A 24,998-nucleotide genomic window follows, 5' to 3' on the forward strand; every position below is an offset into this window, starting at 1 on the left:
GGGGTGAGGTGGTATCTCAGAGATGTTTTAATTTGGACTTCTCTAATCAGTAGCGATTCAGAACACTTTTTCATATAACTATAGATAGCTTTGATTTTTTTCTTCTGAAAACTGCCTTTTCATATCCTTTGACCATTTATCAATTGGAAAATGACTGATAGTTTTATAAATTTGGCTCAGTTGCCTATATATTTGATAAATGAGACCTTTATCTGTGAAACTGTAAAAATTCTTTTTTAGTTTCCTGATTTCCTTCTAATTTTTTTTTTTTAAAGCAAGTGGGGTTAAGTAACTTGCTCAAGGTTACACGGCCAGTTATTTCTGGGTGTGGTGCTAAGTATCTGAGCCTGGAATCAATCCCCAGGTCATCCCAATACTGGGGCCAGTGCTCTTACTTGCTGAGCCATCTGGCCACTCCTTTTCCTTCTAATTTTCGCTATATTGATTTTGTTTTTACAGAAACTTTCTAATTTCTTGTGATCAAAATTATGTGTTATGCTTCTCACAATCTTTGTCTCATGTTTGTTGAATTTTAAAGTCCATTAAATTGACCTTTTGATTTCACTCACTTCCTCAAATTACAACTGACTGGATCCAGGGAGGGTCCCTGTTGGGCTGGCCCTGCCCCAAGGATTTTGCCAGTTCATTTTCCCTTTTTGTGTTTTTATATAAACAATCTGACCAGCTCATTGATCATATGGTTGACAAGTTGTGGTAGTAGGAGGAAAGCAGACTCATGGTTTAACTGAATCAAAGTGGTGCAGTGGATAGAGCCATGAATCAGGAAGACCTAAGTTCAAATCTAGTATTAGACACTTTCTACCTGGGCAATGCTAGGCGAGTGACTTCACATCTGTCTGCCTTACTTTCCTTATATGTAAAATAGGGATAATAATAGCACCTGCCTCCTGTGGTTGTTGTGAGGATCAAAGTAGACTTAGCTGTCATCATCATTGATGTTACTGTTATTATTACTATTTAGAGAGTTGGGTAGCCAGAGGAAAGTTTGCATAGAGGGGGCAGGCATCAGAGAAATAAGAATGCTATTGGATTTCCAGAGGGGCAGGACTTGTCCTTGTCTTTAGCTGGTGGAGTAGGTCCATTAGGGCTTCAAGTGAGGAGCTTCAGACTTGATGCTATGGCAGGAGGAGGGAAGTGAACCATAATCATGTGAAATGGTCCTTGTTGACCCAGCACTCAAGGTGTACCTGGCTGTCACCTCTTCTCCCAGAGATTGGTGTATACACACCTAGATCAAGAGAACTACGTACTTTATAGGGGAAAATGATGTCTCACTCAGCCTTTTCTGATGTTTCTTAAGGTTCTTACCCCAGATGTCATAGGCAGGCAGATGCCAAGAAGGTAGAAGTTTTGGGTGGCTAGGTGGCACAATGAATAGAACACCAGCCCTGGAGTCAGGAGGACCTGAGTTCAAATCCAGCCTCAGACACTTAACACAAAAACTAGCTATGTGACCTTGGGCAAGTCACTTAACCCCCAACTGCCCTCCAAAAAAAAGCAGAAGTTTCTAGCAAGAAATATTGCAAGGGTGTTTCCAGAGATGAGACAGGGCAGAACTATCAAGCAGAGTGGAGATAGCATGTTATGAGAATGGCTAGGTGTTCCAAACCAGAGCTTTGTCATGTTTCCACAGTGAGAATGCTTGCCTGTGTCCTCTAGTTTGTGCTTACACATACAACATATGCCCCACCCCACTCCTTCCCTCAAGCTCTTGAAGTTGCCCTTGTTCTTAGACTGGCTGTCTTGGAAGGTGCTTCAGAGCTCATGGAATAGAACCTTAGGTAATACTGCCACAATCAGGGAGGCAGATGAGCCTCCTGCCAATGTCACTGTGGAGAGTATCAGCTTGTATCCTACACTGAGACTGCTTGGAGACAACAAATAAGAAAGGAGGGAAACATGGACTTTGGCTGGTCTTTTTGTTCTGATTATAGAAGGGAAACTGCAGTATAGAGTAGGAAGATAGGATCTGGAATCAAAGGACCTGGGTTCAAATCCCACTTCTGATACTTATTACCTGTTTGACCTTGGTCAAGTGATTTAACCTCTTGTGGTCTTCAGTTTCATTTCTGTAATATTAGAAGGTTGGACTAAATAAGCCTTTTAGGTCACTTCCAACTCTAGATCTATGGTCCTTGCTCCCTTTAATAACTATCTTATATTTAATTTTTCTTTGGATATGTTGTGTTCATCCAAAAAAATATCAAACTCCAAAGTCTAGGGACTATGTGTATTTCTTCACACTTAGCATGGGGACTTCTAGATAAAAAGTAAGTTTTTGTTTTTACTGAAATAAGTAATGATATATAGAACTTAGAAATATGTACAAGGAACATTAAAAAAGAAAATGTATTATTGATGCCTGTATCACACTTATTTTGTGTTGTAAGCTCCCCTACATAGAACCCCCCCCTTGTTACAAAGAGACACGGTTAAGTAAAACCAACCGTGTTCTACAATATTCTATGTTCCTAGCTTCCATTTCTCTAATAAGCGGAGGAAGATGATGATGATGATGAAGATAATAGCTTGTTAGAGCTTTAAAATTTGCAAAGCACTTTATAAATATTATTTCATTTTATCCTCCTAAGAACCCTGGGAAGTAGATGATATTATTATTATTACTCCCATTTTAGAGATGAGGAAGCTGATGTAGGAAAAACTTAACTGACTTGTCTAGGATCACACGGCTTGTAAGAATCTGAGACCAAATTCTAACTCAGGTCTTCCCGACTCCAAGTCTCACACTCTATCCGCTCTGCGCCTAGAATAACTAAATTTCCTTTTTAAAAGCTAAGTACTGACTTCTTGACCATCTGGCTTCTCTTTGTCTTCTGAAAATAATTAATGTACATCAACACACATATCAAGTGCCCTACTACATACAAAGCATTGTCTTTGATGCTGGGATCTCATATTGAACCCAATTCTCAACAATGCGTTACAAGTAGCAGATGATATTTTCTGCTACTCCATAAGAGGCCATGTGAATTAAGTAGAAAGAGCACCTTGACTTGAAATTAAAAGAGCTGGGCTGGAATCTCCCCTCAACCATTTATTAACCATGGGCGGGTCACTTCTCTCTGAGCCATGGTTTCCTCATTGGCAATATGGGAATAATCATATTTGAACAGGCTTGTGAAGAAAGTTCTGTGTGTGACTGTCCTGAAAAATCTAGCCATCTACTGGGGCTATAAGAAGTGCCAGAGCAGAGCCCTGTCTATCATAAAACAGGAAGGGAGACAGACCCTGTCAGAACTCCCTATCATTGACAGCAAGTAATTGCTTTCAAATTAACTGGGATTTGTGCAGAGGTCAGGTAGGGAGAAGCTGGCCAGTGTCTCTGAGTCCACCCAACAATACCCATCCTTGACAGAATTCCTGCTTTAGTTTCTCACCCTGGATCTCCACCTCTAGGATGGCTATGGCTGGTGCAGAGCCCTCAGTCATGGAGCTAGAATCACCAAAGAAATAGGCCAGCATCTATCCCCTGGCAATAAGCAGGTCCCCAGGGCAGGACTTCCAATCGCTCACCTTTGCAAATATGTTGCATGGAAGGGTAGCTGAATTGCCTTGTGTTCACAGGATCACCTCCACCTCCAGGTAGATGGGGGTCCCCTTCTCCAAGAAGGGTGGGGGGAAGGTAGTCTGTCAAGTTGTATAAAAGGAGACAGGACTAGGAGAGTGGGGTGATTGATTCCTCTGGCTATTCAGATGCTAAATTTTGAGATTCCTGTTCAGATATGGGTTGGATTCAATGACCAATGATATCCTTTCCAACTCTGAGAATCGATGATTTGGTCCATTCTGATTTCCACACATGGTAAAAGCATCCCCTGGAGGACCTAACATAATATTTTGTTCTCAGTTTCCCACATACTAGGCAGCTAAGTGAAACAGTGGACAGAGTGATGAACCTAGAGTCAGGAAGACTCATCTTCCTGACTTCAGATCCAGTCTCAGACACTTAGTAGCAGTGTGATCCTGGATAAGTCACTTAACCCTGCTTGCTTCAGTTTCCTCATCTGTAAAATGAACTGGAGAAGGAAATGGCAAACCACTCCAATATCTTTGTCAGAAAAGCCCCAAATGGGGTCAACAAAGAGTCAGACATGACTGAAAATGACTAAAACAACAACATCCCCACAAACTCCTATCTTCTAGACCCTTTCTACTTATCTTTCCCTGGCCACCACTTCTTTTGGCCTCTTGGAAGCCTATTTTTTTTAATAATTTTTTTTATTTTAAATAAATCTCCCTTCATCATCAGTGACTTCCCCTTACATTCCTTCCACCTCTTTACTGTATTAAGTGAGACTTCTCTCAATCCACTTCCAATAAATGCTAGCTAAAATTTCTAACTCTAACATAAACAATTCTTTGATAGAGAGGGGTTCCTATTATGAACTTCTTTATTGCTCAGGAGCCTCTTGGGAAACATATAAGAACGTCAACATGATAGGTGCTCGGTAGCCCAGACACCCTATGAGACTAAGCACTGGGACCTCAAGTTCCTACCTCAAAGAGAAAAGTTTGAACTCTGTCCTTTCTCAGAAAAGGAACAGCAGAGGTCTTTCTATGGCCTGGGCAACATTTAATGTTAGCATAAGGCTCATCTTAAAATTTATTCTCTAAAAGTGGGTCTGAGGCAGAATGGAAATGTTTCCATAATTATAGAAAAAAATAGTTTAATTTAATTTTAAACACATGAGCACTAAATAGGGGTTTTTTAATCCAAGGGAGGAATTAGAAACACAAAAAAGGAGAGAGGGATAATCAGTTCTCACAAAGCAACATAATGTGACCAAAATTAGTGAAGGGCCAGAAGACTGAATTCAGGAAACCATTTCAGGATAGTTATGCTCATATACTGAGAGAGACTGGTGGATCCAGGTGACCTGAAAGAATTAATTCCTTTCTTTTCTGGTGAATAGGTAAGAATAGCTGCCACCCTTAAGTCGTGCAGTATGATTCTAACCCAGGCCAATGAATGTTCTCTTTGAGAGCTTGGTCTTGCTTTGTAAACCTCAGAAGACTTTTTTTAACCCTTGGGGTATCAATAGATGAAATGCAAGGGGCCATTTTCCTAGGACCCCAAAACCAAGGAAATTCTCCTGTACTCCGCAGTTGCTGGAGGTGTGTGTCATCACAGCAACATTCTCATTGTTACCTTCAGATTGATTAATTTTATATTTAGAAAATTAACTCTCTCTGCCCCCTCAGTCCTATCAGGGATTAGTGTGTCTCTTGAACATATACCCTAACCTCCTTCTCCTCTAGGACCTGCTATCCATAATTCATAATTATTATCAGAAGCAGAGACCTTTTTCGACCTACTACCCCCACAATTATACTTTCATGTTTTCTCCTCTCTCCACTGATTTTTCTAACCACATTCATCACTTTTACTGTGTCTTGTTGGAACCCTGTTCTGATATAAATAAACTCCCCCTCCATCCTTGGGTCCTTCTTTTTGCAATTTTTCTGCTACTTTGTATTAACTAGTAAACTACAAAATTATGTTTACTAATCAACTTACTAATGCATGGCATCCTTCTATCCATTTCTTATTGACTTTCTGCTGTATTCACCCAATACTTATCCCCAACTGTCTCCTCTGTCCTCAAATTCTCAACACTACTCCCACCCCTTCTTTTACAAGCTGATGAAAATATCAAAACTCTCCATACCTCAGAAGCTGTCTGTCTCTATCCATTCTCTGCTCCTTTCCACAGGTTTCAAAGAATGGAGTAACATTTCTCTTGGCTGAGGCTAACACTTCCCATTTTCCCTTTGATATCTATCATCTTTCTCTTTTTGCATTGTTTGTTTCTACTGTCTCCTACCTTTATGCCTATAAGCATGTTGAGGTCTCTCCTACCCTAGAATTTTTTTCCTTGCTCCTGTTATATCTAGCTAATATGCATACTGTCATATCTCTCCTCACCTTCCATGCCAAACTTCTAAGAAGATTAAATTTGTTCCTTCTCTTTCCTCACCAAAACTTCACCCACTCCTTGGATTCTCTTATTCTAGCTACTCAACTGTAACAACTATCTCCAGAGTCACTGTTCACACCCCCAAAGTCAATGCACATCCCCAAAGTCAATGACCTTTAATCTGTCCTCCATCTCATGGTCTAGAGCAGTTGTCATTGCTGACCACCTCTCTTTCTTCTGTCTACTCTTTCCTCCATTTGTTTCTGTGACTTAATTCTTTTTAATTGTGGTTCCTATTTTATACTATAGTTACTTGTATATATGCCGACTTCCCCTTCTAAATCATAAATCTATCCTTGATATATGATGTGAGCTCTTATGACTATATTTACCATGACTGGTCTGACCTCCACTGTTTTCTCTCACCTCTGAAAAAGATGCCAGATCTCCTAATTTCCCCATGCACAGCTCTATCTGTTGTACTTTTCCACCTCATTTGTTTCAGGAATTAGGTCATCAGGCACCTTGTGTGGGCCAGTCACTTAATGAATGCTCTGAGCCTTAATTTCACTGCCTCTAAAATGAAGATCAATAACATCTACCTTAGAGTGCTGGTATAAGAATCAAATGAGGTAATCTGTGTCAATCACATCAGAAACCTTAGAGCGTTATATAAATGCTATCTTCTGTCATTATTTTTGTTATTTCCGATAATAACAGTCATAGCGTATCCTAAATGTGTGTGTTTTGTTTTGTTTTGCTTTAGAAACTTTAGTCTGAGGGAGAAAAAGTGTAGTGGACCCAGAATGACAGAGGAAGAGGAGGTTGTGGGTAGGTCCTACAAAGTCAACAGTGGATTTTTCCAAAAAACACTAAGTAACATTCTATGGGCTGGAAACTTTATGCATTTAATAATTATTCTTTTTTTTTGTTTTTTTGCCTTTTGGAGGGCAATTGGGGTTAAGTAACTTGCCCAAGGTTACACGGCTAGTTTTTTTGTGTGTGTATGTGTGGGTGTAAAGTGTCTGAGGCTGGAACCGAACTCGGGTCCTCCTGACTCTGGGGCCAGTTCTTTACTCACTGCGCCACCTAGCCACCCCAATAATTATTCTTAATTTCATAGGTATCCAAGCAGAAAAAATAATCAATTAATAAAAACTATCTCAACTGCAGATTAAGACTCCTTTTCCCAGAAACCTTTCCTTCATTGTAAATTCGACTGATTGTTAGGAATCCTGAGGTTCCCACATGTGACTTTATAAAAGATTGAAACAAAATGAATGAGGGAAACTACCTCACTAATCATTTTTTCCCCAGAGAAGGTGGTTGAAAGATATAAAGTAAGAAAATGGGAGAAACTAAGCCCAAATAAAAATATATAGATGCATGGGTCGAGAGACTTCATTTTCTTGTCATTTCCACCATGGTGACAACAAGCTTTCCATTCAATTCAATTCACATTTCATTCCTTTATTGCCAGCTCCCTGCAAGGCACTGAACTAGCTCCTTAGTCAAAACTGAGCAAGACACAACAGAGCCCCTACTCTCAAAAAGCTAAGGGTCTAAACCAAGGTTTCTTAACTTGAGGTCCTGCTTTTTGGTTTTTTAATACTCTGATAACTATTTCAATAGTTCTATGGTTTTCTCTGTAATACTGTTTGCTTGTTTTATGCATTTAAAAGCATTATTCTGAGAAAGGGTTCATAGACTTCATCAGACTACCGATGAAGTCCATGGCACAAAAGAATTAAGAACGTGGGCAGCTAGGTGGTGCAGTGAATAGAGCACCAGCCCTGGAGTCAGAAGGACCTGAGTTCAAATCAGGTCCCCAGACACTTAATACTTCCTGGCTGTATATGACTTAGGGCAGTTAAGAACTGGCCTAGATGAATAATAAAGTACACAAAACTAGGACAATTCAGAATGTAAAGAATGCCATGAGATACAATGAAATGACATGGGATAACAGAAAAGGGTCATTTCCAGGATCATAGAATTTGACCCGAAAGGAACCTTAGAGTCTATCTAATCCAACACCCTTATTTTATAGGTGAGGGTAGTTAAGTGACTAGCACAAACTTGCATAGCTGGGAACAGCTGAGTTTGAACCAAGTTGCCCTGACTCCAGATCTGGCATTCATTCTTTCTTCTGCAACATCCTGCCTTCTGGAGGCTCTGTCTGGTTGGCAATGATTAGGCAAGGCTTTATAGAGGAGGTAGTATTTGTGTTATGAGAACTATGGTAAAGAAATAGGACAGTCAGGAAGAAGAACTGGTTTCAAAGTGAGTAATTGATTCAGTTTAGGACATGGTGTTGCCCGCAAGATGAACATGTGATTAACAGTATGAAAATGGAAATATCGGGAACACATGTGAAAGTAGAAATAGACGTTATAGGATTTGGCAGATGATTCAGTGTTGGGAATGAGAAAATAGAGAATTCAAAATGACCACACAATGTCAAATTTTTGTAACTAAGGGAACGAGCACTCTCCTCATTACACAAATTTGAAACTGTCATTAACAGAAATAGCAAATTAATAGAAAGAACATGTTATAGAGCAGAAGAGAGGTAAGTGATGGTTTGGGATAGAATGAGTTTGAGGTAGTAACAGTACATCCAAATGAAGATTCCCAGAAAAACATTGGGAATACAGGGTTGGAACTCTGAAGAGAGATCAGACTAGACTAGATATATAAATTTGGAAACATTTGCATATATCAGAGAAATAGGAGAACCAGATAGTTATAGAAGTAAAAAAAAATAAAAAGGAAAAAGTATCAAAGAATGAGTGGAAAGTCAAGAGTGTCTAATGTTATAGAGAAGTCCAAGAGAATTGTTTAAAAAGCCATTGGATTTATATTAAGAAGATCATCAGTGACTTTTTTTTTTTTTTTAAGCAATCAGGGTTAAGTAACTTGCTCAAGGTTACACAGCCAGTTATTTCTGGGTGTGGTGCTGAGTGTCTGAGACCGGGATTCGATCTCCAGGTCGTCCCAACACTGGAGCCGGTGCTCTTACTCACTGAGCCACCTGGCCGCCCCTAAGCAATTGGGGTTAAGTAACTTGCTCAAGGTTACACGGCCAGGTGTTTCTGGGTGGGTGCTAAGTGCTGGGATTCGATCTCCAGGTCGTTCTAACACTGAAGCCGGTGCTCTTACTTGCTGTGCTACCTGGCCGCCCCCATCAGTGACTTTTAAGAGCAACTACCATTGATGGTGGCCATTGTACCAATATTTGCCAGATGCTAAAGTGAATGAGTAAAGAGAAAATAGCGTTTACAATCATTTGCTCCTCACAACAACCCTGGGATGTATGTGATTTTATTATCCCCATTTTGTAGTGAGGAAACTGAGGCAAAAAGAGATTAAGTGACTTGCCCAAGGCTATACAGCTAGTCAGTTTCTGACATTGGATTAGAACTTAGGTCTTCTGCACTTCAGACCTATCACTCTATCAACTGTGCCTCTTTCTTGATAGAAGAAGGTAGGAGAGAGAGGTTGATCTCTTGAAGGCAAAATGGGGTCAAGAAAAGGTTTTTGTTGTTGGTTTTAGTTTTTAGACTAGGAAATGAGTATGTATGTTGGTTACTCTTTAGGGTCATCTTTAGGTTTGGATTCTTCTAAAATCATGGAGTTTCAAGGTTGAGATCAAGTAGAGAGCAGAGAGGGAGGTAGAAAAGATTGAAAAAAAAGAAAAGAACATGGACTCAAAGGAGGCAGAAGAAGAATTCTACCGGGGTGAACTTTGGCCACAATCTGGGATACTCATCATCAAACATAGGAGTAAAAGTAAACTGGAAGGGTAAAACTGGAGAGAAGTTCTGACCTCAGTCAAGTAACATGTATTAACAGCTATGCCAAGTCAGTAAGTTAGCTCAAAGCATATTTAATAATCATAATTACTAACTTTTATGCAGTGCTTTAAAAGTTTACAAAATATCTTACATATGTTATCTCATTTGATTCTCACAAAACCCTATGTGGTGGTTGTTATTATTGTTCCCATTTTATAGATGAGGAAACTGAGGCTGAGAGAGGTTAAATGGCTTTCTTAGGGTCACAGAGCTAGTAAGTGTCTGAAGCGAGATTCAAACTCAGACCTTCTTGACTCCAAGTTCAACATTTTATCCTGTTTACCACCTAACTGCCTATTAGAAGTGTATTGTTTGTGTAGCACTAAAACTAGGCACTGTGGATGATAGAAAGTAAATCTAGTCTTGGTTCTGCTACTAACATGTTCAGTCTAACATTTCATTATTCATTCTGAGACTCATTTTCCTCACTTGCAAAACAGGAATAAAAATATTTGGTGTATACACTTCAAGGGGTCTCAAATGTCTCAAGAAAAATGAAAGGTTAAGAGTTAGACTAAATAATGTCTTAGGTCCTTATCTACTCTAAGAATCTAAGAGAAGTAGTCTTCAAATATATATTCATGTAGCAAATTGTGTGGGACAGCCTAAAAAGAAACCAGAATTCAGAGAAAGGAGACATCAATGATGACACTTTTGAAAAGGGACTGTATGATGTTTCCGAACATCTGAAAGTCTGGAGCCTGTGACGGCCAGTACAAATGTTGTGAATGTCTATTGTTGATTCATTTAAGCCCCTTCCTGAACTTGTTCTTGCATGTGCTTCAACTAATCCCCTGATGCCTGTAGGGTAAAACTTTAACCATATCCATGGAAAAAAGTGGCCTAGCACACCTCAATACTATGCAAAGCAGTCTCATAACCTAAGGACCTTGGCATGATTTGTTTAAGGTTATTTCTACTCTTTTTAGTAAATGCCCTTCAAGTATATGAAAGAATACTCTCTCCATGGGACATGGCTCTTTTTGGTGTTTTTGAAGACCAGGGTTTGTTTAAATTGCAATATGAAGAGCTTAGCTCTCCCTGTAGGACAATGGAAAAACTTTACCTTTATAGGTATTATCAAGTATTACCTTCATGGGTATTATCAAGAGAAACAATAGAATTTCTTTTTTAAAAGGGTTGTTGGGTGTTTGTTTCCAGCACAAAGTAGGTACTATATTTTTTGAATGACTTAGTTGCAGTCCTCCACAAAAGCAAAGAGAGACCCATCCATTAATCAAGAAATTATTAAGCATTCAGTATGTACTGGGCACTGTGCAAGGCAGGACAATTGAGGTAACTTCTCACTGTCCCTCCCAGGTCTGTGGGCATGCAGCTGTGATTTCAGAGGATTCTTATACCATGATGTGGGATTGATATCATCATGCTAGATTTGTTAACTCAGGACCACCACTGTTAGAACTCAGAGCAAAAATACCACATTAAATCAAATCTCTTCAGTTTAGTTTGATTTGTCTTATATCGCCAAATGCTGTTGATTCTTTCCTCTGAAAAGTGATTCTTCATCTTTCCTACAGCTTTTCCTCCAGCTTTGATCATTTCCCCACTCAACATAATGGAGCCATTATTTCTGCACAGGTTCTCAAGGCCCTTGAGACTACATTATCCTTCACATTTATCATGGGGGATAAATATGATCTCCCCATGTCACTGGAAAATTGAGGCATAAAGGAGCTTGCTAAATACATTTATTTTTAACATTTGTCAGGCCGTGAAAGTTCTCTGCAGTCCATAAAAACAATATTGGATGCTCCCACACTTGCTACTCTGATCACATCTCTACTCACTAAACCCTTGGTTATGTCTTCATGACACCAATCAAAGTAGACAATTCAATCAGATTACTGGCCAATTCAATGAAAAGAACAAGCAGAACTAGTACAGTAATGGGCATATTTGGGTCACTCAGTATACATACTTGTTGAAATGGAATTCAGAATCAGGTCACAAAATCATAGTATCATAGCTACCCAGAATTGGAAGGGACCTTAGAAGTCATCTATTCAGTCCAGTTTTCTTCCTCTCACCCACCCTAATGTTGGGATTCCCTTGTCTTATACATGTCTCTTTGTCCTTTTCTGATATGTGTTTGGTTAGGGGCTGTTTAGACACTTCCAGGAATAGGGCGAGCTCTCCTTTAATAGGCAGCCTATTCTGTTATTGGACAGCTCTAGTTACAGTTTCTTTTAAGCACGCTGCCCAGTTTCCATTGGGCTTTCAATGATTTCTTTGAGGTCCTAGGCATGAGAATAAGGTTTCTTTTCTTACCCAGAATAACTATTGACTTTCTTTTTTTCAGTGTTCTGTTTCCTGTGGTGGAGGAGTGAGGACTCGAAATGTCACTTGTGCCAAGAACAATGATGAGCCATGTGACTTCACAAAGAAGCCCAATAGTCGAGCCCTGTGTGGTCTGCAACAGTGTCCTTCTGGCCGGCGACTACTGATCCCTTCTCTGAAACCCAAGAGAGGACCCATTTCCAATAGGAGACCTCTACCCAAACCTAAGTCAACTCCCTCAAAACCCATCCCTCCCCCTACACCTAGTCCCAGAGTTCTGACTACACCCATGATTCCTGAATCTGTGAGTCTGAGCACTTTGACAACTATTAGCACAAGTCCTACCATGTCTTCCAAAAATCAAGACCCAGAAGGAGGAAAATTACAAAATAATTCAATCCCCTCTAAGCCAGACCCTCATGTTTCCACTGTTCTCACTGAAAGCACCTCACAACCAAATCCTACTCCTGGATCTATGAGAACCCAGACAAACAGCAGAATTGCAACTAGCAATGGGAACAGTTCCCATTCAGAAATTACATCCACCTCTGAGGTGGACTTTGTGGTCAAAACAGACGTCACTCCTGTGTTGCCATTCACCACAAGCCCAGTGACTTTGCAAGTGACTCCCATTTTTGACCACTTGACTGAGGGACCAGACACAGAAGTCCACAGTGGCTCAGGAGAAGACAGTGAGCAGCATGTAGACAAAACTACAGATGGTCCTGTAACATGGACCAAGAGTAAAAGCTTCACAGAACATTCCCTACTTATAAATGCCATAAGTATGCCACCCCAGCTCCAACCAGCACCATACCTCAGTGATCCTGACACAGGGTATTCATTCAGCACAACAGCAGATCTGCTATTGTCTTCCACAAGGACCAGTCCCAGTCAACAGCCCACTGCTCTCAAACATGGCACATCTGATGTCAATGCAACAGTCACCAAAAAACCTTCCCTCCTCCAGCTACCACCAGGAAGGAAAATTGAACCAATGGCGCCTGAAAATTTGTTAACCCACATGGAAATAGAACCCATGAGCCACAAGACTCCATCACAAGGCTTTGAATCCGATCTGACAGCGGAGGATGCAAAGAATATGATCGCTGAGGGGTTTTTGCTGAATGCCACCAATTATAAGCACCTTCAATTGCCCAATCCAACACAAAGCACCGCCTACTGGATTGTGGGCAACTGGAGTGAGGTAAGAAGTTCCATCTGGATTACTGGCTAACAGAAGTATAGAACTATAACTGGAAGGGACCTTCAGGTCCATTGAGTACAACTTCTTCATTTTATAAATGAAGAAACTGAAGTCCAGGGAAGTTAAGTGCCCAAGATAGTCACACAGACTCCTTCTCACACAGAGTAGTTACAGTCACACAGTAAGCACCAGAGATTGGCTTTGAATTTAGTCTCTCTGCTTTTGGAGCCAGTACTTTGCACTATACCCTTCAAATGAGTCTGATGATTTATAGAAAACAACTAGAAATATAACATTCTTAGTGCTCATTTAATTACCAAATGCGATCCAATCTGGAAAAAAAATAGGAAATGGGGGCAAAAATTGCAATTCCAGTTATGGGTGGTAGATGGAGCACAGTACACAAGAAGGTTCCTTCTTGTCAGGGGCTCCTTAGATATGAAGAGACACCCCCCACTTTATCTTTCTGGGCATCAGTTTCCTATTACTATAAAATGAAGGAGTTGACCTCCAGATTCCCTTTTAACAATCTATGTGTCTTAGAATGGCCAATTTACTTTATAATTATGTGCAGATATGGTTAAAACTGATCAGTTAAGCACAATTGAGATGGAAAAACCGATGACAGGACCCTTTCTAGGAATCCCATGACTTCTGAGTCAGTTACAGAAGGAATCTGTAAGTCAGTTGGTTAGTTGTAAAATAGGTGTGTGTGTGTGTGTGTTTGTGTGTGTGGTGGGGAGGAGGGAGGTGTATAGGTATATTCTGTAACCATCGATGAGATTGCATATCCCCTGAGGGAGATGATGTTTTAATTAACTTGAATCTTCCCTAGTGCTGAGCACAGTGGAATTAGGACCTAGGCTGCTGAAGAGCCAGAAGGAGAGGCAGACTTTTCAGGGATCTTCAATGGAATACAAGTGCACTTCAATTTCACTTGTCCCTTAGGATCATGAATCTAGAGGTCAAAGGAACCTCAGAGGCAACCTTGTCTAACCCTCTCATTTTACAGATGAGGAAACTGACAGTCCCATGGGGATTATTAAGTGATGTTCCCAAGGGAGTAAGTATCAGAGTCAGGATTTTAATGTAGGTGATTTTACTCCAGACCCAGTATTCTTTTCACTCTGTTCCATTTTCAGTACATAATTTCATTGCTAGTGTTCAGTCAGTGAGTGGTTAGAAGCTGACTTAAGTATATTTATCAAAGGAGCATGGACTGAAAGCTAACATTGGGGACAATAGTTCATCAAGTGCTTGGAGAGACAGAACAGTAGTTGATGTGCACTAGGGAATGTTTGAGAGCCCGTGTTGTGCATTTCTACTTTCGTGAAAGAGACTGAGGGGAGGAGATGAGGGTAGAGGAGGGTAGAGGGTCTTAGCCCCTTCTGCCTACCATGCAAAAGACAAATCAGGAAGCTATAACCGAGAGTTGCAAGATCAACTTCTGCCTTATAGAACATATCTAGATTATGAGTTTCTGAGTTCCTACTAGGTATACTCCAGGAAGAGATTGCCTCATGACTTGGGCCATGGAGTATGCAAGACAGAGCCTACCAGTAATATGACAAGTGTTTTATACATAGGAGATAATAAATGTCCTACTGAGTGAGTGGATGAATCACTAAAATGCAGAGTGATTGTAGAAACACAATAGAATCATATCATTTCAAAAAAGGACGTAAACTTAGAGATGATCTTGTCTAACTTTGTCCCTCATTTTTCAAGTGATAAAACTGAAGCAACAATGAAAACCTCAGGAATTTGTCTTGGACCCTGTGATTCCACATTTTTATCAATGAAACATAGATGACAGGGCTGTCAAATTTCATTATCTTGTAGAGAAAGCTAACATGCTGAATAATAGAGTTTGGATCTCAAAAGATTTCAGTATGCCAGAATTGCAGAGGAGTTAAACTAAGTAAGTGGAAATTTAGTAGCACTAAGTGTAAAGTCCTATAGTTTGGGTTCAAAAAATCAACTTCACAAATTGAGGATGTGGGAAGTGTGATTAAAGAAGTTTCTGTAAAGGATATGGGGTTTTAAGAGACTATCCATCTCATCCTTTGCCATCCCCTTCAATCTTTCCCAATATCAGGGTCTTTTCCAATAAGTCCCATCTTTTCATTATGTGACCAAAGTATTTAAGCTTCAGTTTCAGTAGTTGACCTTCCAGTGAATAGCCTGGATTAATTTTTTTTAGGTATTGACTGATTTTATTATACAACAATTAGTCCTTGATAACCTTCCCTCCCTTTTAACACTGCAAAGCAGTCAAGCCAAACCATCGAAGAAAGCTACTTTATGTAATAAATAGCCTGTGCACCATTCCACTCCATAGCCAGCTCTTTCCCTCTGTGGGGAGGAGAGGTTAGTGCTTCATCCTCTGTTCCTTGGGGCAAGATTAGTCACTGCCATTCACCTGAATCCAGAAGTTTCAAAGTTGCTTCTGCTGACATTGTTGTTGTCATTATGTACCTTACTCCATCAACCCTTTCTTTTACTCTCCCTCAGTGTTCAACCACCTGTGGCCTGGGCGCTCTTTGGAGACACGTGGAATGTAGCACTCAGATTGACTCTGACTGTGAGTCCATTCAGAGGCCAGACCCTGCCAAGAGATGTCACCTGCGCCCCTGTGCAGGCTGGAAAGTGGGTGCCTGGAGCAAGGTAATCAAAGTTCAGCTTTGTGCTTGAGAAATGATACCCTAAAGATTCACAAGAAAGCATAATACACACACACACACACACTCACACTAAGTAAATGAAGGTGAAAGGGAAAGGAGTTAGCCCCTAGGGCATTGGGAAAGGCTTCTTGCACAATCTGGGATTTAACTGAGTCTTAAAGAAAGCCAGGCCAACTAAAAGGTGGGTATGAGAGGGCATAGCATTTCAAGTATGAGGGACAACCAGTGCAAAGGCTACAAACAAGAAATGAAGTTTTATTTTCAAGGAACAACAGGTAGGCTCATACAGTTGGATTATAGAGCATGTGGAAGGAAGTATAAAATGCCTGGGAAGAGAGGAAGGGACTAGGCTCTGAAGGGTTTTAAATGACAGAGAACTTTATATTTGATCCTGGAAATAATAGGGAGCCATCAGGCTTTATTTTTATTTTCCTGTTTTTATTTATTTTAACATTCATTTCTTAAAATTTTGAGTTTTAAATTCTTTTCCTCCCCCACCCATTGAGAAAGCAAGCAATACAATAATTTATACATGTAAGTCATGCAAAACATATTTCCATGTTGTTAAAAAATATTAAAAAGCAAGAAACATAAAGAAAATGAAAAAAACATGCTTCAGTCTGTACTTAGAGTTCTCGGAATTGTCTAGGATCATTGCCTTGATGAGAGTACCTAGATCTTTCACAGTTGATAAACCTTACAATATTGCTGTTACTGTGCACAATGTTTTTGCTTCACTTTACATCAGTTCATGTAAGTCTTCCCAAATTTTTCTGAAACCACCCCACATCATATCTCATAACACAATAGAATTCCATTACAATCTTACATCATAACTTGTTTAGTCATTTCTTAATTGAGAAGTATTCCCTGAGTTTCCAATTCTTTGCTACCACAAAAAGAGCTGCTATAAATGCTTTTATACATATAGGTCTTCTTCTTTGATCTCTTTGAGATACAGACCTAGTGATGTTATTGCTGAGTCATGGGGTATGCACAGTTTTATATGCTTTGGGCATAGTTCCAGTCTGTTCCTCAGAATTGCAGGACCTAACTCTACCAGCAGTGCATTAGTATCCCTATCTTCTCACAGCCCATTCAGCATTTATGATTTTCTTTTTTCTGTCATGTTAGCCAATCTGATAAGTGTGAGGTGGTACCTTAGAGTTGTTTTCTCTATTATTTAGAGCATTTTTATGTAACTATTTATAGCTTTGATTTCTTCTTCTGAAAACTATCTTCATATCCTTTGACCAGCTATCAATTGGGGTATAACTCTTATTTTCATAAATTTGTCTCAGTTCTCTATTTATTTGAAAAATTAGGCCTCTATGAGAGAAACTTTTGCTGTAAAATCTCCTCCCCCCCCCCGTTTCCTGCTTTCCTTCTAATTTTGGCTGCATTGGTTTTGTTTGTGCAGAATCTTTTTAATTTCATGTAATCAAATTATTCATTTTACTTCCTGTAATGCCCTCTATCTCTTGTTTAGTTTAAAAACTCTCTCCTTCTCCATAGATCTGACAGGTATATTTACCTGTACTCCCCAAGTTTTCTTATGTCACTCCATATGCTAGATCATTTACTCATTTACTCTTATTTTAGTATAGAGTATGAGTTATTGGTTTATGCTTAGTTTCTATCAAATTGCTTTCCAATTTTCCCAGCAATTTTTGCCAAATAGTAAATTTTTGCCCCCAAAATTTGAATCTCTGGGTTTCTCAAACACTGGCTCAGTGGATAGAGTGCTGGGTTTAGAGTCAGGAAGACTCCTCTTCCCAAGTTCAAATCTGACCTCAGACACTTACTAGTTGTGTCACCCTGAGTGAGTCACTTAACCCTTTCTGCCTCAATTTCCTCATCTATAAAATAGGCTTCAGAAGGAAATGGCAATCCACTCCAGTATCTTTGCCGAGAAAACTCCCAATGGAGTCATGAAGACTTGGACATGACTGAAAAGTCACCAAACAACAACAAAGATTATTATGGTCATTTACTAATGTGTGTTGTGTATCTAATCTATTACACTGACCCACCACTCTATTTCTTAGCCAGTACCAGATTATTTTGATGATTACATCTTTATAATATAGTTTGAAATCTGGTACTACTAGGTTACCTACTTTTACATTTCTTTTCATTGATTCCCTTGATAGTCTTGATCTGGAAGTAGTTCTTCCAGATGAATTTTGTTATTATTTTTTCTAGCAATATAAAATAATTCTTCGGTAATTCGATTGGTATGGAATTAAATAAGTAAATTAATTTAGGTAAAATTGTGATTTTTTTATATTGGTTCAGCCTATCCATGAGCAATTAATATTTCTCCAGTTGTTTCCATCTGTCTTTATTTGTATGAAAAGTATTTTGTAATTGTGTTCATATAGTCTCTGGGTTTGTCTTCTCAGGTAAACATACAAGTATTTTGTATTGTCTACAGCTACTTTAAATGGAATTTATCTTTCTATTTCTGTCTGCTGAACTTTGTTGTAATATATAGAAATGCTGATTGCTTATGTAGCTTTATTTTATATCTTGCAATTCTGCTAATGTAATTGTTTCAACTGGAGTTTTAGTTGATTCTCTAGTGTTATCTAAATATACTATATCATCTGCAAAGAGGAAGAGTTTTGTTTCCTCATTGCCTATTTTAATTCCTTCAATTTCTTTTATTTGCTTCATTGACACACCTAGCATTTCTAATACAATATTGAATAATAGTGGTGATAAGGGATATCCTTGTTTCAGGCCCTGATCTTATTGAGATTTTGAGTTTATCATCATTACAGAAAATGTTTGCTCTTGGTTTTAGATAAATATTATTTATTATTTTAAGAAAGGTTCCATTGATTCCTATAATTTCCAGCATTTTTTGAAGCAATTAGGGTTAAGTGACTTGCCCAGGGTTGCATAGCTAGTAAGTGTCTGAGGCTGGATTTGAGCTCATGTCCTTTTCACCACTGCAATACTTAGCTTCCCCTAATATTTTTTAATAGAAATGGGTGTTGTCTTTTGCCAAAAGTTCTTTTTTGTATATTTTGAGAGAATGATATGGTTTTTATTGGTTTTGTTATCAATATGGTCAGTTATGCTAGTAGTTTTCCTAATGTGAACTAAGCACTGCATTCCTGGTATGAATCCCACCTATTTATAGTGTATGATCTTTGTTATATATTGTTGTAATCTTCTTTTTTTTTAAACCATCAGGGTTAAGTAACTTGCTCAAGGTTACATGGCCAGTTATTTCTGGGTGTGGTGCTGAGTATCAGCCCACATTTGATCCCCAGGTCATCCCGACACTGGAGCCGGTGCTCTTATTCACTGAGCCACCTGGCCTCCCCTAAGCAACTGGGGTTAAGAAACTTGCTCGAGGTTACACAGCCAGGTGTTTCTGGGTGGAGGCTAAGTGTCTGAGCCCAGGATTCGATCCCCAGGTCATCCCGACACTGGAGCTGGTGCTGTTACTTGCTGTGCTACCTGGCTGCCCCTGTAATCTTCTTGATATTAGTTTATTTCAAAATTCGCATCAATATTCATTAGAGAAGTTGACCTATAGTTTAATTTATTTTTGTTTTTGCTTTCCCTGATTTAGGTATCAAAACCATATTTATGTCATAAAGGTATTTGGTAGAACTCCTTCTTTACCTATTTTTCCCAAATAGTTTATATAGAATTAGGATTAATTGTTCCTTGAACGTTTGGTAGAATTCACTTGCTACCAAAACCACCACTACTTCTTAGGGCCCCTTGTTTCCTTTGTTACAAGAAGCAATTATGCTTCTCAGGGTCCCTGTTCCCTTGCAACCAAAAGCTCTTCTCTCTTCCCTGGAACTGCAACCTGGCAGTGAGTGTCTGGTCTTGCCCCTGGTGCTAGCACAGGGTCTCCGACAATCTCTTTCTGACTATTTCCCAGATCCCCTTGCCATCTATGGCTTGGGAGCTTCCCAAAGTTGCTTCTACTGCCTTCAAAGACCATAGGTGGTGTGACTGGCATGTGGGTTCTAGTCTAGCCCCCATCCTTGTATCACAGGCTTCTCCTTCTGACCTCCTAGATTATCTTGGGCTGAAAAATGTCTCACTTTTTTTTCTTTGCCACTCAAAAATTTTATTTGGGGTTTATTTTAAAGTCGCTTGGAGGGGAATGTTGGGAGAGCTCAGTCAGAGTGCTTCCCCTACCATCTTGGGTCTGTCCCCAGTAGTTGCTACTGGGTTTTATTGAGTAGAGGGCATGCACTTTAGAAAAAAAAATACTTTGGCAGATGAGTACAGGATAGATTGGAGTCTCATGTTGGGGAAACCTATTAGAAGATTATTATAATAGACAGTGAATACACCACTGGCTGTGGAGTCAGGTGGTCCTGAGTACAAATCCAGCCTCAGACACTTAACACTTACTAGCCATGTGACCCTGGGCAAGTCACTTAACCCCAATTGCCCTGCCTTCCCCCCTCCAAAAAAAAAAAAGGCAAAAAAAGATTATTACAATAGTCTATGAAATGAGATTATAGAGTCAACTAAGGTAATAACTGTGAGTTGAGAGAAAAGGATATTTTGTTCTGAAGTTAGAAAGGACAAGATATGGCAATTGATTGGATACATGGAGTAAGAGATGGCACCAAGATGGCAGTAGGGCCATGAACCTGGTTAATGGGGAAGGTGATAGTGTCCTCAGTAGTAATAAGGAAGTTTCAGAAGAGTTGAGGGTTTAGAGGGAAAGATAGTAAGTTCTATTCTAGACATCTTGAGTTTGAGATGCTTACAGGGTGCCCAGTTTGAGATAGATGTCTGAAACGCAGTTAGTCATACTTAAGAGAAAGACAAAGTCCAGATATATAGGCCTGGGAATCAAATGCAGAGAAATGATAAGTGGGCCTGTGGAAGCTGGTAATATTACTAAGTGGCAGTATAAAGGGGAAAAAGGAAAGAGCTTAGTAAATACCCTGACGGGATACTTGTGGTTTGTGGACATGGATAAAGAACCAATGAAGGAGACCAAGAGGGTGTTGTCAGATAAGGAGAAAGGGAACCGAGAGAAAGACCTTTCATGAAAACCTTGGAAAATATACATGAGAAAGTGATTAATAGTTTGAACGGCTGTAGAGATGTTGAAAAGAGGGAGGACTGAAAAAAAGTCATTAGATCTGGCAACTAAGAGATCACTGGTAACATTGGGGAGAGTAGTTTTAGTTGAATAATGAGACCAGAAGCCAGATTATAGAGGTTGAAGTAGATGTTTAGAAGGAGGCAATGATGGTTTTCTCAAATAGTCTTTTTTTCTCATAAGAGGAGAAAAGATATGGGACTATAGTTAGCAGTGATTGTAGGATTAATTGAGGGTTTTTTAAGGATGGAGATGACATTATTTGAGATGCTGCTCATTTTAAAGGGGTCAGTCAGAATTAAGAACAACCTCAATTAGTAGTGGAAAGTTGTTTACTCTAACAAAGTTGCAGGGTCTAATATTGCTCCCTTTTTCCAAGACCCATTGTTCTTGATAAGTTTGGGTGGTATCTGATCCCATGACCTTATCAGAGTCAGGAAATAAAAGATGTATCTGGATCTAATGTGGTATGACCACTCCTGTGCATAAATATAGGATGGGGCCAGAAATGAAAACAGTTGCAATAAAAGTCTGAAGCTTCTGGGAAGTGGGTTGAGTCAGATAAACAGGGAGCTTGCCAATACTGCTTGTACCCTGCCTCCCAATCTGGGACTGACCTTACTGGGATGCTCTCCACTCCTAAACGGATTCTCCTGCTTATCATAGACCCTTAGACTTCAGAGCTACAGGGAATCTCAGTTTCCCAGACCAGGGTAATCTTTGTTTTATAATCACTTAGTCCTCTATTTTAACCATGTCTCCATTTTCCTATTATGGCATTGCCTCTCTCCATTCTCAGTCTTAGTAATTGACGTGATTATTCACAGAAGTCAGCCACTTGAGATGATGAAAATATGATAGGGGGTGTAGAGAATAGGCCTAATTAGATGGCAATCAGCAATGACAAAAAAGTTCCTAACATTCTGGGAAGCAGATAAGGAATAGAGAAGATCTGGGGAAAGAAGATCTGCTCTTTGGTTTATGGGCAGGATCCTTATCAGGAAAGAATTTCATGTTGCAAGAAACTGTCTAAAGATTCCTTACCACCTTGGTCTCAACAAGGTACAACCATAGACAGAAATGTAGACTTTTCCTCCATCTTGGTATCCATTTTCCCAAGGGAGGGACAATTTCCTATCTGATCTCTAGAAGAAGAGGAGGATGGAGTGCCTAGAAAAATTGGAAAGAAAGTGAAATTTGTCTTTGGCACCCTATTATCTCCCTTTTTATACATTTTTCTATCACCTGATCCTTCTCTTCCACCATTTAGAGGCCTAATACCCTCATCTTGCCTATTGTATACCCAAAGTCCTCACAATAATACCTGACTTTCCTTCCTACTTATAGTGATGCATGTGTCAAAATTTCTTCCCTCTGTTTACTCTCTCCCTTATGAGTCAAAACTTCCATTCACTCAGTTAAATGATGCTGGGTATCCTAGATCTTAGCAAATAATAGTCTCTCATGATATTCTTGTGGAAAAAACAGAATGATGTGGGCCAGTTTTGTTTTTGTTTTTTTGCTTTTTGCAGGGAGGGAGGCGAGACTATTGGGGTTAAGTGACTTGCCCAAGGTCACACAGCTAGTAAGTGTTAAGTGTCTGAGGCTGGATTTGAACTCAGGTCCTCCTGACTCCAGAGCCGGTGCTCTATTCACTGCACCTAGCCACCCCAAGTGGGCCAGTTAGTTGTATCATTTTGTGGGTTCAGAAATGGTTGAAGGGATGTATGCAAAAAGCAGTTAATGATCTTATAGCAACTATTAGGAGTTGAAAAGCCCCAGGAATCCATGCTTGGTTCTATGCTGTTCAATTTTTTAAATGACTTAAATAACGATAGATAGCATAATTTTCAAATGTTTAGATTACACAGAGATGGGGGGAATAGCTAACACTAAAGAAGAATCAAGATCTTAAATAATTAGAGAATTTGGCTGAATATAATAATCTGGAATGTAATAGGAATAAATATAACACCTTAACATCTGTATTCAAGGTGACAGTTTGAAAAGGACATGTTTTTATTTTCTTGTTGTTGTGTTTTTTATTTTTTTTTGTTTTTTTTTTAGCAAACTGTAACCTTAATATGAAGTAACCATCAAATACAAGAGCCAAAGAAGCTAACATAATCTTAGATAATGTTCAGAGATGCACAATGTCCGGGGCTAGGCACTTGATAGGCTCTCTATACTCTTCTCTGGCCAGGCTATGTTTGGAGAGTTATGTTCAGTTCTGGGCCTTACATTTTAGAAAACACATTGAAAAGATGGAAAAGGTAAAGGAGACAGTGTCAATGCCAGGCAGGAATTGTCTTGTTTGTCGTTGTTACTGTTTAGTCATTTCAATCCTGTCCCACTCTTCATCACCCCATTTGGGGTTTTCTTGGCAAAGATACTGGAGTAGTTTGCTTTATCCTTGTCCAGTTTATTTTACAGATGAGGATACTGAGGCAAACAGGGTTAAATAACTTGCCCGGCATCACATAGCTACTAAATGTCTGAGGCCAGATTTGAACTTGGGTCTTTCTGACTCCAGGTCTGGTGTTCTATCCATGACACCACCTAGCTTCCCTTGCTTGTTGACAGATGGATAAATTAGAATGGTGAGGGACCTTGAGTTCGTGCCTTTTAAGGATCAATATAAGGAACTGGGGCTGTTTAGCCTAGAGAAGAGCAGACTTAAACATAATAGCCGTCTTCAGGGATCTGAAGTGTTGTCACCACTGAAGAGGGACCAAAATCATGTTTATTCATCCTTAGAGGGAAGAGCTAAGGACAATTGGCACCAGTTGCAAAGGTGCACAAATGTTTGCTTGATTTAAGAAAGCTTCCTAACAGTTATGACTAACTAAAAATAAAATGGTCTGCCTAGGGAGGTATGAGTTTCACCCCTCTCTGGAAAACATATAACAAAGACTGAATAGGTCAAGAATGATGCAGAAAGATATAATATAGAAGGAAATTCTTGTTTTGGTAGTTTTGGGACCAGTTTGGTCTCTGATTCCTTCTATTCTATGTTAGAAGAAAAGAAATGTGGTTAAATAAATTATGACTAAAAAATTATCTTTCCCTTTATTTGCCAGGAATATTTAAATTTTAAATGAATATGCTTGCTAACCAAATTAATTTCTAATTTGTTAAATGTGTCAAATAGTGAAACTAATCATTTCAATGAGTATCAAAGATATTTGGGGCTCAGGAAGATTGAATACCTAATATCCTTTTTTATGGACCCTATATCATTTAGTAAAGATTCTTATTCTGAGAAGAGGTCCTTAAGCTTCACCAGAATTCACCAAAGAGGTTCATGGTGTGAAAAAAGTTTAAAATTCCCTGCTTTAAGAGGTCCTCTAAGTAGCTCCTTCCCCTTCCTAGCTCCTCTTTCCCCTCCTCCCATGGGAGACCAGTAAAATCTATGTTTATCACGGCTATTGCAGCAGCAACTTTGTTTGTTCCTTGGGGATAACACCTCTCCTGTTATCCTATTCTCCATAGTATGACCTAGGTTTGTACATAGGAAACCTGTCTCTGGCTAAATAGAAGAAAAATATCAAACCTCAGCCCTGTCCTGGGTAGGCCTCACCTGACCAACAGTTGTGACTCAAGAGTTCCAGTGGTATCTGCTTCACTGAGATGTCCTTGGGGCACTAACTAAGCTCTGTTTGCTTGTGTTCAGTTTTATAGTTTGTTTCATCGTCACTTTCTCATAAATTATTCCCAATGGCAGAAGCATTAGTGGGGAATAGGAATAGGAATAGGAAAAGATGAGCTGAATAAGGAAAGGCCTCTGTCTCCCACTACTCCACTCTTTTCCCCCATGGACCATGAGCAATCAATCTTCCTCTCTCTTTCCCCCTCTCCCTCTCCCTCTCCTCTATCCCTCTCTCCCTCTCTTTC

General features: G+C 39.5%; 1 protein-coding gene across 1 annotated transcript in view; it reads left to right on the plus strand.

Annotated features, from left to right (window-relative positions):
• Positions 1-24,998, plus strand: part of LOC138172274 (A disintegrin and metalloproteinase with thrombospondin motifs 12-like) — a 598,980-nt gene that overhangs the window by 507,319 nt on the left and 66,663 nt on the right. The window contains exons 17-18 of the mRNA XM_069101962.1: positions 12,138-13,322; positions 15,837-16,008. Of these exons, the coding sequence (XP_068958063.1) occupies positions 12,138-13,322; positions 15,837-16,008 (1,357 nt within the window). The remainder of the gene's footprint in view (positions 1-12,137; positions 13,323-15,836; positions 16,009-24,998) is intronic.

Source organism: Petaurus breviceps, unplaced genomic scaffold (genome assembly GCF_028583685.1).
Source record: "Petaurus breviceps papuanus isolate PSGF00001 unplaced genomic scaffold, PetGlider_PUasm1.0 128, whole genome shotgun sequence".
NCBI classification, from domain to species: Eukaryota; Metazoa; Chordata; class Mammalia; order Diprotodontia; family Petauridae; genus Petaurus; species Petaurus breviceps.